Source organism: Aulonocara sp. 'chitande type north' Nkhata Bay, unplaced genomic scaffold, assembly GCF_057382095.1.
Source record: "Aulonocara sp. 'chitande type north' Nkhata Bay isolate Kocher_YH1m ecotype deep benthic unplaced genomic scaffold, A_spYH_male_GT1.1 unmapped_scaffold_23, whole genome shotgun sequence".
Classification (NCBI taxonomy): Eukaryota; Metazoa; Chordata; class Actinopteri; order Cichliformes; family Cichlidae; genus Aulonocara; species Aulonocara sp. 'chitande type north' Nkhata Bay.
This window is the reverse complement of record NW_028234355.1, coordinates 44,143-61,812: the sequence shown is the minus strand read 5'-3', so window position 1 is coordinate 61,812 and position 17,670 is coordinate 44,143. Positions and strand designations below refer to the sequence as shown.

General features: G+C 42.1%; 1 protein-coding gene across 1 annotated transcript in view; it reads left to right on the top strand.

Annotated features, from left to right (window-relative positions):
- LOC147300596 (uncharacterized) overlaps positions 1 to 16,614 on the top strand; it is a 37,421-nt gene extending 20,807 nt beyond the window's left edge. The window contains exon 7 of the mRNA XM_086285056.1: positions 6,943 to 16,614. Within this exon, the coding sequence (XP_086141182.1) occupies positions 6,943 to 7,979 (1,037 nt within the window). The 3' untranslated portion in view covers positions 7,980 to 16,614. The remainder of the gene's footprint in view (positions 1 to 6,942) is intronic.
- The last annotated feature ends 1,056 nt before the right edge of the window (positions 16,615 to 17,670 follow it).

Below are 17,670 nucleotides of genomic sequence, written 5' to 3'. Positions count from 1 at the left end.
AAGGTTGGAGACCGCTGATTAAGAGGACCCGAGGGAAGCTCGGAAAGCTAAGCAGAAGTTATTTGGAGAGTGACTGCCGTTGGTTGAAAAGAGAGTTTAAAAAAAAACAAACTTCAGTGGTGTTGCACACTATTTTATATTATTTTTTTAAAGTCATTGTTAACCCTTTAAAGCCGGTCAGAGCAGCACGCTCCGTTTTGCGTAACTATTTTTAAATCCCTGTAGAACCTGAACCGTGTAAGCTAGCGCAATAATTTGTTTTGCATATGAAACCGGAGGAGTTGTACTTACATCTGATGCCATCAGCTTGTCCTCGGTCACGGTTTCGTTCCACATATAGCTTTGCAAAAATTGCATAAAAAGCGCTTGCAGGAACAAAAACATAATATTCCAGAAACACGCTTTGCCGTTCCTATCAGCTGTTCGTAACACTTCCCACAGTGAAATGATGCACATGCTGTTTTCTTTGCAAATTTGCATCATAGGATTGTTTTTTGTTTTTCCTGCAGTATATAAAAATTGCTGTATCTCCAAAATAAAACTATGAAGACACTCAAAATAAATTTCCTGTGGTGGGAAACTATTTTTTGCAACTTTATTGTATTTAAAGTTTTGAGGGATAAGCCCCTTAAATTTCTCCAAGTAGAAATATACAGTGGGGCAAAAAAGTATTTAGTCAGCCACCGACTGTGCAAGTTCCCCCACTTAAAATGATGACAGAGGTCAGTAATTTGCACCAGAGGTACACTTCAACTGTGAGAGACAGAATGTGAAAAAAAAATCCATGAATTCACATGGTAGGATTTGTAAAGAATTTCTTCGTAAATTAGGGTGGAAAATAAGTATTTGGTCACCTCAAACAAGGAAAATCTCTGGCTCTCACAGACCTGTAACGTCTTCTGTAAGAAGCTTTTCCGTCCCCCACTCGTTACCTGTATGAATGGCACCTGTTTGAACTCATCATCTGTATAAAAGACACCTGTCCACAGCCTCAAACAGTCAGACTCCAAACTCCGCCATGGCCAAGACCAAAGAGCTTTCGAAGGACACCAGGAAAAGTATTGTAGACTTGCACCAGACTGGGAAGAGTGAATCTACAATAGGCAAGCAGCTTGGTGTGAAAAAATCAACTGTGGGAGCAATCATCAGAAAATGGAAGACATACAAGACCACTGATAATCTCCCTCGATCTGGGGCTCCACGCAAGATCTCATCCCGTGGGGTCAAAATGATCATGAGAACGGTGAGCAAAGATCCCAGAACCACACGGGGGGACCTGGTGAATGACCTGCAGAGAGCTGGGACCAAAGTAACAAAGGTCACCATCAGTAACACACTACAACGGCAGGGAATCAAATCCCGCAGTGCCAGACGTGTTCCGCTGCTGAAGCCAGTGCATGTCCAGGCCCGTCTGAAGTTTGCCAGAGAGCACATGGATGATACAGCAGAGGATTGGGAGAATGTCATGTGGTCAGATGAAACCAAAGTAGAACTTTTTGGTATAAACTCAACTCGTCGTGTTTGGAGGAAGAAGAATACTGAGTTGCATCCCAAGAACACCATACCTACTGTGAAGCATGGGGGTGGAAACATCATGCTATGGGGCTGTTTTTCTGCCAAGGGGACAGGACGACTGATCCGTGTTAAGGACAGAATGAATGGGGCCATGTATCGTGAGATTTTGAGCCAAAACCTCCTTCCATCAGTGAGAACTTTGAAGATGAAACGAGGCTGGGTCTTCCAACATGACAATGATCCAAAACACACCGCCCGGGCAACAAAGGAGTGGCTCCGTAAGAAGCATTTGAAAGTCCTGGAGTGGCCTAGCCAGTCTCCAGACCTCAACCCCATAGAAAATCTGTGGCGGAAGTTGAAAGTCCGTGTTGCTCGGCGACAGCCCCAAAACATCACTGCTCTCGAGAAGATCTGCATGGAGGAATGGGCCAAAATACCAGCTACTGTGTGTGCAAACCTGGTAGAGACCTATAGTAAACGTTTGACCTCTGTTAATGCCAACAAAGGTTATGTTACAAAGTATTGAGTTGTATTTTTGTTATTGACCAAATACTTATTTTCCACCCTGATTTACCAATAAATTCTTTACAAATCCTACCATGTGGATTCATGGATTTTTTTTTCACATTCTGTCTCTCACAGTTGAAGTGTACCTCTGGTGCAAATTACTGACCTCTGTCATCATTTTAGGTGGGGGAACTTGCACGATTGGTGGCTGACTAAATACTTTTTTGCCCCACTGTATTTGTGTGGGCTGAGATTTTACTTTCAAAGAAAACACAGTAATGATCAGATAAGCCCACATCAGACACAGTAATGTTTGAAATGCTCAGGCTCTTGGAGATCAGTAGGTCAAGAGTGTGTCCTCTATTATGTGTGGCCTCTGTTACATGCTGAGTCAGCCCAAAGTTGCCCAGAGTGTTACTCAGGTCTTTAGTCCCTTTGTCCTGAGGGTTGTCCACATGGATGTTAAAATCCCCAACAATAATTACACAGTCGAAATCAACACAGATCACAGACAGCAGTTCACTGAGGTCATTAAAAAAGTCTGTGCAGTATTTGGGAGGCCTGTAAACATTAAGAAACACAACTTTGGACGGGGCCTTCAGCTGTAAAGCCACATATTCAAAAGACTGAAAACTTCCAGGAGATAGCTGCTTACATTGAAATGATTCATTAAATAAGACAGCAACCCCTCCTCCTCTCCTGCTCACCCTGGCCTCACTGATAAAACTGTAGTTAGGAGGGGTCGTCTCGATGAGAACAGCTCCACTAAGCGAGTCATGGACTAAAGTAAAACAGTATGTTGGATGTGCCATGCAATGCTCAATTACATGGGTGGGAACTAGTGTGTTAGCGCAGTTAGCTCGTTAACGTGTTGGCCGTCTAGCCCCATGCACGGGGCGATCGGTGGTAGCTCGTTAACGGAGATTTGCCGTGTTGTGGCGTTAAGGTCATTTCAACGAGATTAACCTGAAAGCACTAGTGGGAACACAACGACTATGACTGCACATTTACGCCGACATCATCCTAGTGCAAAGACAAAAACAACAAGCATGCTACTAACTATAGCCGAGTCATTTAGACAGCTGTTAGCACATGATTCTCCTTATGGGGACCTGATATGTTTAATATGCTGCTGAGAATATAGCCCAGAAGAAGCGGATAGTATAGCTTTTATTTTGGAAAGAGACATTTCTCTGTAATAAACTCTCTTTTCCAAAGATGAGTGATTCCTCAATCAGATACAGGGCTCGCAAAATCGCTAGCCCGACATCCTGGGGCTAGCAATTTTTTCAGTCGGGCTACCAAAATCTATCTCTGCCCTGCCCGTCGGGCTATTGTAGGAAGGAAAAATATATGTCAATGCTTTTGCATTCTTTCAGAAATGTAGCTGGGTAATTATGTCATTGGCATCGGTGAGCCACTGTCAATATGTGACATATTGAAATCCCGTTTGAATTTGCGCTTGTTTTTTTGCTTTCACTTTGCAATTTTACAGGTCACCAGAGAACTTCAATCTATACATCTAAAAACCACAGACCAGGCGAGAAATTTGGGTGTAGTGATGGATGCAGACCTAAACTTAGAAAAACACATTAAGACAATAACAAAATCAGCTTACTATCACCTCAAGAATATTTCAAGGATAAAAGATCTGATGTCTCAACAGGACCTGGAAAAACTAGTCCATGCATTCATCTTTAGTAGGCTTGATTACTGTAACAGCATCTTTACAGGTCTACCTAAAAAATCAGTCAGACAACTACAGCTCATTCAGAACTCTGCTGCTCGAGTCCTCACTAAGACCAAAAAAGTGGACCACATCAGTCCAGCTCTGAGGTCTTTACACTGGCTGCCTGTCCGTCAGAGGATAGACTTTAAAGTTCTGATGCTGGCCTATAAAGCTCTGAATGGTTTAGGACCAAAATACATCAGTGACCTCCTAACCCAGTATGAACCTTCCAGATCCCTCAGGTCATCTGGATCCGGTCTTTTATCAGTTCTCAGAGTCAGAACCAGACACGGAGAAGCTGCATTCAGCTTTTATGCTCCTTATATCTGGAACAAACTCCCAGAAAGCCTCAGATCAGCTGAAACACTCAGTTTATTTAAATCCAGGTTGAAGACTCACCTGTTCTCAGCTGCATTTGAATAAAGCACCAAATCCACACTTTTAAGCTTAAATTTCAAAACTTACACTAACTACTGATCTTATCTATTTCTGATTTTATCTGTCTTGATTTTATATACTGTTTTGTTTGTTTGTTAATTAGTTAAGCTTAAATTTCAAAACTTACATTAACTACTGATTTTATCTACTGTTCTGATTTTATCTGTTTTGATTTTATATACTGTTTTGTTTGTTTGTTTGTTTGTTTGTTTGTTTGTTAAGTGGGATTAGAGCTCTGGGTAGCTCCCCAGCTGGGTCTAGACTGGGTCTAGAGAGTATTTTAAATTCGGGGAATTTAAAACAGAAAGTAGCTCGTCCACATAAGGACTGGTAGCTCCCCTTACGATAAGGGTTCAGATCGCGCGAACAGGTGTGGGATTAGAGCTCTGGGTAGCTCCCCAACTGGGTCTAGACTGGGTCTAGAGAGTACTTTAAATTCAGGGAATTTAAAATAGAAAGTAGCTCGTCCACAGAAGGACTGGTAGCTCCCCTTACGATAAGGGTTCAGATCGCGCGAACAGGTGTGAAATGTGTGTGTTTAGTTAGTTTGTTTGTTTGCTTGTTTTAATCAATTTTAAATCATGCTTTTTATTTGTTTTTGTTTCTAATGTCTCTGTAAAGCACTTTGAATCACCTTGTTGTTGAATTGTGCTATACAAATAAATTTGCCTTGCCTTGCCTTGCCTTGCCTTGCTTACCTTCAGGGTCATACGTCACATGAAAACCAAAATAATTCCAAACGCCAGATCTGAATGAGGGTGGGGGAGGTTCATGTTGCAAGGAGAGCTTAACTTCTGTCTTGCTAGCTTGCCCTGCGCTCTTCATTCTGACTATGCTGTCTGTGTTGAGCGCTCAGTGGATCTGCGTTCGACTACTCCGCCTAGGCTGCACTGTCGAGCGCAGATCCACTGAGCGCTCCACACAGACAGCATAGTCAGAAGGAAGAGCACAGGGCAAGCTAGCGAGACAGAAGTTAAGCTCTCCTTGCAACAGGCAAATTGACCCTCATTCAGATCTGGCGTTTGGAATTATTTTGGTTTTCATGTGACGTATGACCCTGAAGGTAAGCGAGTCATGGACTAAAGTAAAACAGTATGTTGGATGTGCCACGCAATGCTCAATTACATGGGTGTGAACTAGTGTGTTAGCGCAGTTAGCTCGTTAACGTGTTGGCCGTCTAGCCCCATGCACGGAGCGATCGGCGGTAGCTCGTTAACGGAGATTTGCCGTGTTGTGGCGTTAAGGTCATTTGAACGAGATTAACCTGAAAGCACTAGTGGGAACACAACGAATATGACTGCACATTTACACCGACATCATCCTAGTGCAAAGACAAAAACAACAAGCATGCTACTAACTTTAGCCGAGTCATTTAGACAGCTGTTAGCACATGATTCTCCTTATGCTGCTGAGAATATAGCCCAGAAGAAGCGGATAGTATAGCTTTTATTTTGGAAAGAGCCATTTCTCTGTAATAAACTCTCTTTTCCAAAGATGAGTGATTCCTCACCAATTCCTCTGACATCGTCTTATTAATCGTTAGCTTACTATGCAAACATGACAAGTGAAATCTCCCGCAGCTTAAACATGTGAGAGGTTGATCGCGCAGAGAATCGCTGAGCTTATGTGAGTGCGCGTGTAAAAGCATTTCAGTTCTGCTGAGCCAAATAAGACAGGTCAGGGTGAAGAAGTGACAGCCAAATAAAAGCTTACCACAAAACGGAGAAGTTATGACAAATCAGACTATAAGGCAAAAAGAAAGTGCAGCTTTATGGTTTCATGGACAAAATAATTTCTGTGGCTGCAATATGACGAGCTATATAACCAGGGCTGCACATAAGTGGTCCACAGGTGCGCATTCGCTGTCAAAATAAAAAACGCGCACAAGGGTTAGGGTTAAATTTAAAAACTGTACTTTTGAGTTAAAATATATATTTATAATTTTAATAAATGACAAATTAAAAAGGCATGAACATTTTTTTTGTATCGAAAAAATATCGAACCGTGACACCAAAGTATCGAACCGAACCGAACCGTGAATTTTGTGTATCGTTGCACCCCTAATATATATATATTGGGGGTGCTAGTAGGTGTTAGGTTCAGGGAATTTACGCAAATTTGCACGGGGTTAGTAAATCTAGTGGTAGGGACTTGCACCAAGAAAAAAGTCAGTATTTCTAGTGTTAACCATAATGTAAACCAACAAGAGGCCACCAGACAGGAAAACATACAAAGAGACTTTAAGAGAATGCTAACTGCCCCAACAGTACTGACCTAAGCCTAATCTTAAAAGTAGAGAGGGTATCTGTCTTCCGAATCCAAATTGGCAGCTGTTTTCACAGAAGAGGGACCTGAAAGGTGAAGGTTCTACCTGCCATTCTCCCCAACTTTCAGGTAATGAATGGTTAATCTAAAAAATAAACAAAAAAAATACTGCAGTGAGTGTCCTGTAAAGTTTTTAACTAATTTTAAATAAACTTTTAAATGTTTTGTGCACTTTGATTAAAAATTTTCAGGGATACGACTTTGTTTTGTTTGATTATATATCGTCTTTATTTTCTCATCGTAGATGGTCTGTTTATATTATTTGTAGAGTTTGTAAATGAGCAGCCAAAATGGTTTTCACTGAGTCAGCAAAACTGTTTCTCCCCACAACATGATTTTCATTGGTATATCTAAGCAACATGCTTACCATGTGGAGATTTGCTAATGGTTAAGGCAAAAAATGTATGCTTTTTGATCTGTCCCTTCAGATTTTCCACAACATGACTGTAAGGATGTGGAGGGGCTCACAAATCAGCAGGTCTGTAACCAGGAGAAGAACTCCAGTTTAGGCCAGGAGGATCCTTCACAGATTAAAGGGGAACAGGAGGAACTCAGTACCACTGAAGAGGAAAAACCGCTTGTACTAATGCAGGAGACTGCAAATTTTCCATCTCGTGAAAAAAGTGACCACAGTGAATCAGAACCATGCTGTGACCAGTGCCTTTCTCACAACTCTTCTGACACAGATGAGGATGAAAGCAAGGATGGTAACTCACACAGAAATAAGTCGGAGCAAATCGTATCAGGCTTGTCAGTTCAAAATTCCAAGACAGCTAAGTTATGTAGAACCTGTGGGAAAAGATTTATTTGGAAGTCAGACTTAACTAAACACATGCGAATTCACACAGGCGAGAAGCCACATTGCTGTAGTAGTTGTGGGAAAAGATTTACTAGGAAGAGTCACTTGAATATGCACATGCAAATTCACACAGGTGATAAGCCACATTGCTGTAGCACCTGTGGGAAAAGATTTACTAGGAAGAGTCACTTGAAGAGACACATGCAAATTCACACAGGTGATAAGCCACATTGCTGTAGTAGTTGTGGGAAAAGATTTCATGTAAAATCAAATTTGAAAACACACATGCGAATTCACACAGGCGAGAAGCCACATTGCTGTAGTAGTTGTGGGAAAAGATTTACTGTGAAGGGTCATTTGAATATGCACATGCGAATTCACACAGGCGAGAAGCCACATTGCTGTAGTAGTTGTGGGAAAAGATTTCATGTAAAATCTAATTTGAATATGCACATGCGAATTCACACAGGCGAGAAGCCACATTGCTGTAGCACCTGTGGGAAAAGATTTACTAGGAAGAGTCACTTGAATATACACATGCGAATTCACACAGGTGAGAAGCCACATTGCTGTAGCACCTGTGGGAAAAGATTTACTAGGAAGAGTCACTTGAATATGCACATGCGAATTCACACAGGTGAGAAGCCACATTCTGTATTACTTTAGTACAGTTGAAAATGCATTTCGGAAACCATACCCAGCTGTTGTTTTGTAAAAGGACCTCAGAAGAGTCCCGGGAGTCTTCATCTTTATTTATCTTGATTGGTGTTTGGCCTGCATGTACTTATGGCGAACACCCTAGTGGGCTTTTCTTTCTTCTAAATCTTTGTTAATCTTGTATGTTCAATAAAACTGTTGGCATCACACTTCACTCATCTCCTGTAGATTTTGTGTTTTGGTTTCAATTGTGTTCCAAAAGCCTGAATCAACATCTTTCCAGCCTATAGAAATTCTGCAAAGCCTTTAAAATTTGCGACCCCACAATCCTGCTGCTCTTTGAAAAACTAACAGTACTTCCAAACGAGCTGTTAAACAGGGCTTCGTGTGATCTGCCTTTTGGTGATCAACTGGTCAGAAAGATTCAACGCATTCAAGTGGATAATCATGCTAACTTCCTTGATTCTTGTCCTCACTTTCCAGGTCCTCAACGGTACTCCATCAATGTCTCCTGAAGTTGTGTGTTTCAGAACAAAAGTGGAGCAAATAATAGCAAACACTGAACACACACCTCCCCTGTCTGCCAAGAGCATGTCTAAGACTTTTCTATACCACCATGTTCAATATTAGATTATTCTGTTATTATATGTTACCTTATATATGTAATCAAAGTAGTTGAATTAGAATACTGCTGTAGATCACATTATACCCTTTAATATAGAGTGTGTGAGCTGTATGTAGTTTAGTTCTCATTATACTTTTGAGTTAACAGAACATATTCACATATTAGTTCATTAGATAAATGTGCAGAAATGAAATAGAAGTTGATTTAAGGAAAAGCAGATGCTGGCTTCACGGTGCAGTTGAACGCTGGCAACGCGAGAGCGAAACACGTCCGTAGGTTTGGTTTATGATACGGCGTGTTCCGGTGGTGCGGCCGTGAAGTGCAGTAGTGGTTGGTGCTAGTTTTAGTACATTGGATAGAGGTTTTGACGGTGGTTTGTGGCGTCAGTCGAGTTTTAAGGGCTGCGGTCATAATACAAAGTAAAATTTTAAGTACATAGAGCAAAACCTGGTTTATGATGTCAGGTATAACTTCGGGGATGCAAGCATCACTTTTATGATGCGACTTTGCCCCGTTGTGGCGGTCATAAGCGCAGAGAAAGGGGTATTTTGGTCTATGGTGCAGTGTGCTTTAAGAAGATCTAACAGTTGAGCTCAGAAGTTTCTGTGTAATCTTCCACTGATGAGGAACGCTCTGTGTGTCTCACTGATGGTGTAACGCGCTGTGTGTGTAAGGCGCGCTCTGGCTATGTGTGAGGCGCGCGCTGAGTGTGTTTCTGTGTGTGAAGTGTGAACACAGTGACAGTGACGGTTGATGTGTTTGATTAGGAGGACATTAGAGCAAAGACACATTTTAGGATCAAAGGTTGATGCCTAGTGTACCTGTGGAAATAATTTTGCCCTAGGAGTGGCGACCCTCCTGTTCGTGGACGCGCGGCCAGGACCGGCGGCGTCCGGGTGCCGAGGTGGTGACTTGGGGAGGTGAGGGCCCCCGCATAGCTACGGAAATAACACTGGAACGGCCGTGTAATCACGGGTTCACATTTATTCCGGACTAGAACAAGACACATTTTGCGAACAAAGGTTGAGTCTAGATTAGTAAAGAAATATAAAAAGGTTGAATTCCTCGTTTCAGTGGTTGAAATTGTTGTGTGCCTGTCCCCTGACGAGTGTGAAATTAAAATAAAGAGGGAATTTGGAGCCACATAGAGATAGACGGGCATAATTGGGTGTATTACTCTGTGGTGTAATAAAAATAAAAAGGAGAGATAGTAAGAGGTGCAGTGGAGAATTATGGAGGAGTACAGAGAGGAATGTGTTGGGAGACTGACGTACAGTTTACGCTGTCAAGGTAGGCGGGTTGCCTGCTTATCTGTTTAACATGTGATGAAAATGAAATTAAATAAATCTCTTAGTGTGTTAATACAGGAAGCTGCGGACCTGGACCAACTGCCCCCACAAGCACAGCGGTCGAAGCAAAATTATAGGTAATGGGAACCACACCCAGCACGAATCAGCAGCTGTGAAACAGACAGCAGCGAGGAGAGAATTAGAGGAGAAATTAAGAGAAGTTTTAACACATAAAATTGGGGCCAACGGACTTGTGGAGGTTGGGAAGGCGTCCGGAGCATCACAACAAAAAGGTGAAACAAAAACACACAAGCAGAGAAATCTGAGAGAAAGGCTCCTTTTAAGGTAACGCCTAGTTTGAGAAAAGATAAAATTAACCTGCTTTTATACAAATGCACATACACGCAATGAAGAAACAGCTTACACTCATGAACACGTGAAGATTTTCCAGCAAGGTTAAAGAAAAATTAACATACTTAAATGATGAAGTCTATACATTACTGACAAAGAAACCCTCTGGGTTGCAGGACAACAATTTAACTAAAAAAAAAAGGAACACTGGTCTAACCAACCAGGCAAGACACAACAAATTTAGTGGTTAAAAGATTCAAATTGTGACATGTTTTCTGTTGATTGATTAATAAAAGTGATTACTGAATGAAAGAAAGTTCCTTTTTTGGGCTTTTAAACATGATCTTAAGAATTTTAACAGGTGCATGTTGTCCTGTCAACTTGGTGGGTTAGGAGTTGATTATATCGGGAGACAAAAAACAAAAAAAAGGGGGAAAGAAGGCTGACACAGGGCCTGGCCCCATTGTCTCCCCTCTGAATAACACAGCCAACACAACATCATTTTCCTGTTCGTTTGTTTTTGTTTGTTTTTGTTTTGTTTTGTTTTTGTTTTTTCTATATATATTTAATTACAGGCTGCTTTGCCGGCCCTGAAAGCCGAGGCTGACTGGACTCCTGCTCTCCCCCATACGTGACACTGACCAAATGCTGCAACAGCTGGACCCACAACAACGACCTGAGAATGTCAACAGACCTGCAGGAATGTGATCTCATGCAGCCGAGACGGAGAGCACTAAACCTAAGGCCCGTTTCACTACACGGGGGAAAATTCCCAGACTGCGTCAGCTGACAGAGCTGTGACGAGACGCCCGCCAAGCCCGAATGAAAAGTAAGGCCGAGCGAAAGAATGCTGACCTTGATAACTTTGCATTCACACTGTGCAGGACAGTGATGGACCAACACGGATGATCGGGTGGCGAAAAAGGGCGTGACCGAGACAAGAGGAGTAACTGAGGACAGAAGGCACCTCAGAATGGACAAAAACACAGGAGAAGATGCAGGTTTCACCTGCGGTGAACATCGACACTGGAGAAAGGACTGCCCCAATTGGGGTCAGAACCAGGACGGACTGAATTTTGAGCAGCAGCAGCAGCAATGGTCGCAAACAAACTGAAAAGGAGGGGGGCAGGACCCCAGGGCATGCTTCAGGCCGTGGTTTACCCAGAACACCAGAACAGGAAAGTGATGAACACACACACACACACACACACACGTCTCCAAACACACAGATTCAGAATGAAGTGAAATACACACATGAACACGTGCACTCGTTGAGTGAGTGAGAAATGACACACACACACATATACATACACACACACACACACACACACACACACACACACACACACACACACACACACACACGGGAATGCTGATTCACTGAGAAGTGATGCACACACATACACATGCACACGCTTGTGCAATGAAGAGTGATCCACACGCACACACACATACACGCTGATGCAATGAAGAATGCTTTGCTTATGCTGATATGCAAAATGCTGCACACAAACATCCCAATGCATAATTTTTATGAGGAGCCATTGATTACCATTAAATACTTAGAATGTGTTATATGTCACCCAGAGGGCATTTATGTAGATTTTAGGAATAAGGTCTAAAAAAGTTTGGTTATGAAAACAATGTCTGTGCGTGATGTCTGTTTATGGCTCAAGGCCTTGACTGAATTCTTTGCTGTGCTTCACACAGCCCTGATGAGGAACAGTGGCACAGAGTGAAAATGATGAATTAATAGTGTAAGTTTAGGTCGGAGTACGGCATTTTCTGTGATTGAGTTTTAATTCAAGGAGGAACAAAAGGTGTTACGGCACCTGAGGTTCTCATTCCCACACAATATTGTCCCGGCAGGAAGCAAAATGTTCCTGTGAATTTCTGGTTGATTGTTTGGTTTTGTTTAGCGCTAGCTTGATTTTATCAGTGAGCTTTGGCTTGTGTTCTTTCTCGTAAGCGAGAGAGGGATAGTTTTATGCTTGGACATGTCTGCAACGGGCCCTAGTTTGTGTTATTTTAGTAGTATTTTGTTGGTTATGTCTGTTTTCGTTTTTGTTACAGTGCACTGAGATAAGAAAATCTGAGAGGTGTGATCCACCGGTGGTGATATGGTGATATGGTGATATGTTGATATTTTGTGAGTTCATGATTTAACAATCAGCTCTTTAAACAAGGCCTGAAAGATTGAAATTTAAAGCGCTATAAAATATTCTTACAAAAACAGTTGCAAAGTGTGCTTCTCCATGATTGTAATTGGCTTGGGAGAAATTCACTTATAGGGAACACTGAGAAGTTCTGAGTCTAAAAGGATTGCACCGAGTCAATCCGGCCCAAAAAACAACAAGGAATTGTCCATCCATCCATCCATCTTCATCCGCTTATCCGAGGTCGGGTCGCGGGGGTAGCAGCCTAAGCAAAGAGGTCCAGACCTCCCTCTCCCCAGCCACCTCCTCCAGCTTGTCCGGGGGAATACCAAGGCGTTCCCAGGCCAGCCGAGAGATATAATCTCTCCAGCGTGTCCTGGGTCTGCCCCGGGGCCTCCTCCCGGTGGGACATGCCTGGAACACCTCGCCCAGGAGGCGCCCAGGGGGCATCCTTGCCAGATGCCCGAACCACCTCAGCTGGCTCCTTTCGATGTGGAGCAGGAATTGTTTTCCTTTAAAATGATGACGTCATCTTGCTGGTGATGAAGGCTCGAATAGGTTGCGCGGGAGACTCCATTATCAGCAACATCTGGTATGAATGTGTATGGAGGTATGCATGTGAATGGACTGTGATGGACTGACGACTAAAAGTTTTGACTGACTTGATACTGAGACAATGACTGCACCAACTTTAGGATTCGTAAATGCCAATAAACAATTCACCCAGCCGACAAGAGAAGGGTGGATGCTTCGCTTTGTTTTGTTTTGTTTTTTCAGGAGCAGGAGGATAAGAGAGACTGGAGGAGGAGACTCTAGCTTCACATAAGTATGAACTGCAGACTTAACACTGTGGTTGCTGATTTTGAGTTACCGATGTTTGCATTAAGAAAACTGTGCTATATTAGCTGTGTTTTGAGTAAGGTATCATGTTATATTATTGGGAATGCCAAATGCTACAGTGGAGAAGACTTTTGATACCACTCATGACTGGAATATGTTATTATTAACCATAGCAGGCCACTGTAAAAAGTCAATTAAATTTTATAGAGGAAAATCGCCAAAATTGAACAATACCTATGAATGACTGGCCACATTCAGAATAGAGATATGCAATAATAAACATTGGTCCACGTGATTTAGGTTCTCACTTGAAATAGTAAGTTATTAGATGTAGAATATAATTGACAGGGACATTTGATAGGATGTGGTACTGAAAAAGAACAAGAGCAAAGTAAATAAAGAAAATATTGTGTTTAGTTTGGATAAATTCAAATTAAAATGTACCATTACACTCAGAGGATCAATATGAAATAAAACATATGCAAAATTTGTAGGAAGTACATGACTGATAACTGTTCTGTCCTGAGCGTTTGTTTCTAGAGCACCCACTTGACCACACCAACAGTTTCTCGCCACCGAGGAGGGGGACTTGCAAAAAGAATAAAATAAAAATCTGAGTTTAACAAAACATTTTAAATGTAAATATCAAGCTTACCTTTCTTTTTCCATGAAATGTGCTTGTGGGCACGCCAGCCATTTTGAAAAGGTGGGCAAAACAATTGGCAAGGCCACACCCCCACACATGTGATATAATTTTAAAGGTACTGTTGCCCTCTCTAAGAAACATCAGGAATTAGAGGAGTGGCAAGTAGAGTATGCGAGCTACAAGCAAAAACTAAAATGTGTACTACAGTGTGCAAAAAATGAAATACTGGGTCATCAGGGGGGTCATGAGGGACATTTATAAAACTAAAAGTCCCACTAACCTTAAAGTGCACTTGAAAAGCCCACACAAGAAGGTTAACCTAGCTTACCTAGAAGACCTCATCAGGGGGAGCACACTCCCCCTCCTTGAAGAGCTCACCCACTCAACCCGCATCCCCAGAAAACAGCTAACCCCAGATAAGGCAGCGTGATGTATCCCGAGACAACAGGACTGGGACATCTAAATAAAGGTGTGAAACAATCGCCTTCAAAAGGTTATCAATTCACTTCAACGAAAATTAGGACCACTCGGTGCGGCAAGAGTTAATAGTTATTAGTCTCAACACCCAAGGATAACCAGAAGAGCTTGACTGATATGATGGAACTGGGATTTTGTTACACTTAATTTTTTGCAAAACACAAATAAAACTAAATTGAAACTAAGGATTTTCAGAAAATAAAAACTAAACTAAACTAGCAAACAATTGGTAAAAACTGATTAAAACTGATGAAAATTGCAAAACTATTACAACCCTGGTCCAGACTAAGATGGTGTTGGACATCTTCAGGGCAGAAAAGGGTTGGTGTGACCAGGGTGTGGTTTGGCTTGTTGTATGTATATTTGAGATCATATGGCTCTGGATGGACCAGTTACCAGGGCATGGAAGGATGACAGACTTTATTACATGAGGAGAAGGGACATTTTCGGGATCGAAGATCCTCAGGGATGACAAGGCTGGAGCAACGGTACTCGAGAGAAGAATTTCTGATACTTTCTGAGATATGATGTCACCAACCTTCTCTTTTAAGTGTCTAGCTCCAATGAATTGACACATGGGAGTGTGTCAAAACGGGGGAGTTGAGTTTGAACATAATATGGTAAAACTTAAGCATATAATGGGTTAGACTTAGAGATGACTCATTAATTTTTGATTTCTTTTACACACACATAGATTATGATTAGAATAAGTCCTGAACATAATATTTTGAACCAAATTTGAATCATTAGAAGAACAATGGATAACAATATTAGATTATCAAGGCTAGGGAGAGAGGTGTTTTGGTTTTCTGTCTCTTGCAGAGAAAGGAACAGACACCAGACGGGGACCCGGAGATGTGAGGACCCTTCACAGCAGGGACAGATGTAGGGACTGCCGAGACAGCAACTGGGGTCAAGTGTCATGACGTTTGGGCTCCTGGAGAAGATGGATCCCACAAACACAGCAATAACCATGAAGGGGTTGGCGAAAACCAGGAACACCAGACCAACGAGGTTCAAGAGGCTCTTGGCAAAAAGGGGGACACGCCGGTGACCCCAAAATACACAGATCTTTGTTTGAAATCGGGGCAGAATAATCCCCAGAACTGTGCAATGACTAAAGGGTGGTCTAACCCCGGAGGTCGAAGAAAGAAGCTGAGAATCACCCAACTGGAAGACACTGGTAGCTGCAGCAATAAAAATAAAGGTTAAAAGCTCCTTAGACAGAGGTTCTAGTCTAAGTACATTTGAAAGGTATAAGGGGGCATTAAAATGGGAGTGGAAAACTGGAGCACCAAAATAAAGCTGTGGGAGAATTGGGGAGTGATGGGAGAGTCATCTGTAACTGCTGTTATGGTTGTAAATCTAACTTTGCTTGCATCTGAACTGCGTGAACACAGAGGTCATCCCACATATGGTCCACCCGTTAAAGGGGGACAGAGGGCCTCAGGATCAAGAAAACTTGGACCTTGCGACCCTGGAGTGCATGTTGTAAGTGATCTCTTTCAGAGATCAAAAGGGGGAATTATTAGATTATTCTGTTATTATATGTTACCTTATATATGTAATCAAAGTAGTTGAATTAGAATACTGCTGTAGATCATATTATACCCTTTAATATAGAGTGTGTGAGCTGTATGTAGTTTAGTTCTCATTATACTTTTGAGTTAACAGAACATATTCACATATTAGTTCATTAGATAAATGTGCATCACTCTGTATCCTTGATCTGCTGGGAATGTGTTACACTGTTTTCTTGACATGCTTAATTGTTGAATCATAAAGAGAAGGTTGTAAGCAGGAGACTCTGTGTCTAAAGACAGGGGAGATAGATAGACCACATTCCACACCCCCACCTTACAGAAAGCAGAGAAACAACTGCCGAGGTCATAACTTAGGCGCTGTAACAGAGAAAAAATGTGATGTTTTGGCTTTTACGACTAGCTGGGGGCCACTAGAGACTATAAAAAGCTGAGCAACCCGTCACCATTTTGAGACATGTGCCTGACCCTCTGGTAGCATCTCTCCCGTCCGGACGTTGTAATGCTCTGACTGTTGAATTATATGGAAATAAATGATTGTTGATTGAGCATTGATACACCGAGTATTGTCCCTCCTTCAGCCCAAAGATTCAAAGAATTGGGAGAATTCAACATCAAACAAATCTGCGATGGTATTTTCAGATTAAGTTAGCCAATTAAACATCAAAGTGGACTTAATTAATGCAGTCAACAATTCCTTAGGAGGTATCATGGCTCGTGGGGTGAGCTGTGTGGAATTTAACTAGGACCCAAGATGCTGGCAGCTGAGATGCAGGAGAGTTTTATTGAGAAGATGGAGATACAAACAGAAACGGCGGAGGTGTGTAGGAAACTAAGCATAACCTAAACTGTAGAAAACTAACAAAACGAACCTGAAGCGCTAACTGGAGACCCGGGAACATAGAAATATGCAGGGAGGAACACAGGTTGACACAGGGAATTAACGCAGACGAACTAGCAACAGGCAAGAGAACACACAGGGCTTAAATACACACAGCAGTAACCAAGGGATGGGAGACAGGAGGGGAACACACCTGGGACAAATCAGAGCTGACGAGACAGGGGAAACGTAAACTGACCACACTCACATGAGACAAAGACCTTCAGAATATAACAGGAAACTTACAGACACAAAGAACCAGACAAGACACTGAACTCAACAGACAGACTCACAAGCAGACACAGTAACACCATGGACAGACAGTCAATAAATAAATGTTTAATAAAAAATGTCATGTAGGCTATTACAAGTAAACTAGTGTGAAATAAGAGGACTGTTGATCAGCCTACGCTGTGGAAAGCTGTGACTCTGTCACTGACACGTGTGGCATGATGGATGCAGTCATGCTGGGAGAAGCTACGTGAGTGCAGAAACCTCTGATCACCAGACGATCACGTGGTCATCAGTTTTCAAACAGCTCATTGCAGTTTTATAAATCATCTTCAGAGGTTATTTGAACCTTGTCTTTGCAGAGACCTGCAGACCTGAGGCAGTAATGCAGTGATAATGACCAGCACACAGTGTAAGTCATGCTGCAGCTGCCCTGAATCTACAGTGTTGGTTATTCCCACCATGTCTCTATGTTTCTGATCCAGTGTGGACGAGCTCTTTATTCAGTCTGAACTGGTTTTAAAACTAAAATACAATTGATTTGTTATTCATAGATTTTCAGATTTACTCTTACACAAAAAAGTAAAACATTTTTGTTGCCAGATCACACGTATTTACTTCCAGTCCTGAACAGAAGGAAATCGTTTTGATGCCTAAATGACAT